This window comes from Bactrocera latifrons, unplaced genomic scaffold, assembly GCF_001853355.1.
Source record: "Bactrocera latifrons isolate USDA-ARS-PBARC rearing strain unplaced genomic scaffold, ASM185335v1 scaffold_598, whole genome shotgun sequence".
In the NCBI taxonomy this organism is placed as follows: Eukaryota; Metazoa; Arthropoda; class Insecta; order Diptera; family Tephritidae; genus Bactrocera; species Bactrocera latifrons.
Genome location: NW_017537265.1, coordinates 142799 through 144079, shown reverse-complemented (window position 1 = coordinate 144079; position 1281 = coordinate 142799). Strand labels below are relative to the sequence as shown.

The 1281-nt window shown below is 40.3% G+C and overlaps 1 protein-coding gene across 1 annotated transcript in view; it reads right to left on the bottom strand.

The window, feature by feature from the left end:
- Positions 1 to 440: 440 nt before the first annotated feature.
- LOC108974864 (uncharacterized mitochondrial protein AtMg00810-like) overlaps positions 441 to 1281 on the bottom strand; it is a gene marked incomplete at its 3' end in the record, with an annotated part of 33240 nt that continues 32399 nt past the window's right edge. The window contains exon 3 of the mRNA XM_018942959.1: positions 441 to 632. Within this exon, the coding sequence (XP_018798504.1) occupies positions 441 to 632 (192 nt within the window). The remainder of the gene's footprint in view (positions 633 to 1281) is intronic.

Below are 1281 nucleotides of genomic sequence, written 5' to 3'. Positions count from 1 at the left end.
TTTACCTAAACAGCTAAGCAGTGAAATGGGTCTGAAACCTGAAGCTTCTGTTGCAGGACTACTTGACTTAGGAATGGGGATAATAATAGCGTTTTTCCAGRTTTGGKRGTAAGTACCTTTATTTAGAATGTTGTTGTATAACGTTGACGATAGGCCCATTAGCATTACTTATGGAGATCAACTGGGATTGCGGGTATATTCCAGATATTTGCCATGCTTTTTTGGGTATGTTTTTTGATTGATAGATTCCGAGAATTTATTCAAGCTGTCCCTTTTAGATTGTTTTGCTTTCCTATGAAACATCGCGTTAGCCTTTTTATACATAATTAAATTTTGGTTTGACCTTGTCCGTTTATATTCCGACCAATAAAAGCGCTTTACATTTCTTAATTGTGACAGCTCAGGAGACCACAGCACAGTTTTAGTAAAGATTTTATTACAGGATTGTGGAATGGAAAGGTGAGCAGAAGTCCGAAYAATTTTTGTAAATGTGGCAACTTCTTTATTGGAGCGGTTGCTGTGGTGGTTGCCGCTGGGGTTCGTGGCGCTGGAGTTGCCCCAGGGCGTGACACAGTTATAGCTGACCTCACCGTTGGTGTTGGCACTGCTGGCATACCCACATCCATTGTAATCTGCATGGGAGGAGTAATGTGGTTATAAATGTGTGTCATTATATTAACTTCTTTGTTGATATTGTCCGAATAGGGGTATTTTTCGCAAAGGTCGCTGGCAGTATGTTGAAACTGTTCCCAGTTCGCTATATCTGTTAGGAATGGGATGGGCCTTAAAGACTGATGGAGTGCGTAAAATAGTAAGAGTAGGGAAGTGGTCGCTGCCGTGGAGGTGGGGAAGGGTATTGCTAGTTAGTTTAGGGGCGATGTTGGAGGAACATAATGTAAGGTCAACAGAGGTAAAAGTTTTGTGTGTGGAAAAGTGAGTCGGTTTGTTGTCGTTAAGAAAAGTGAGATTTTCTGAAAATATCATATCTTCTATGATAGCACCTCGATTGTTGCAAAGAGTTGATCCCCAAAGGGGGCTCCAGGCGTTTAAGTACCCAACTATAACGAATGAAGTAGAAATTGATCGCAAAATGTTTCTAAGTTCGCTGCATGTGAAGTTTTGAGGAGGTAGTATATAGAGGGCCACGATAGTAAATTTGAAAGATAGTGAAACTTCTATTGCAATTGTGGCAATATTTGAAGTAATGGGAACTTGTCTATGGGGTATCGATTTTTTTATCAAAACTGCAATGCCTTGCTTGTTAGTTTTGTTTTGAGGCAA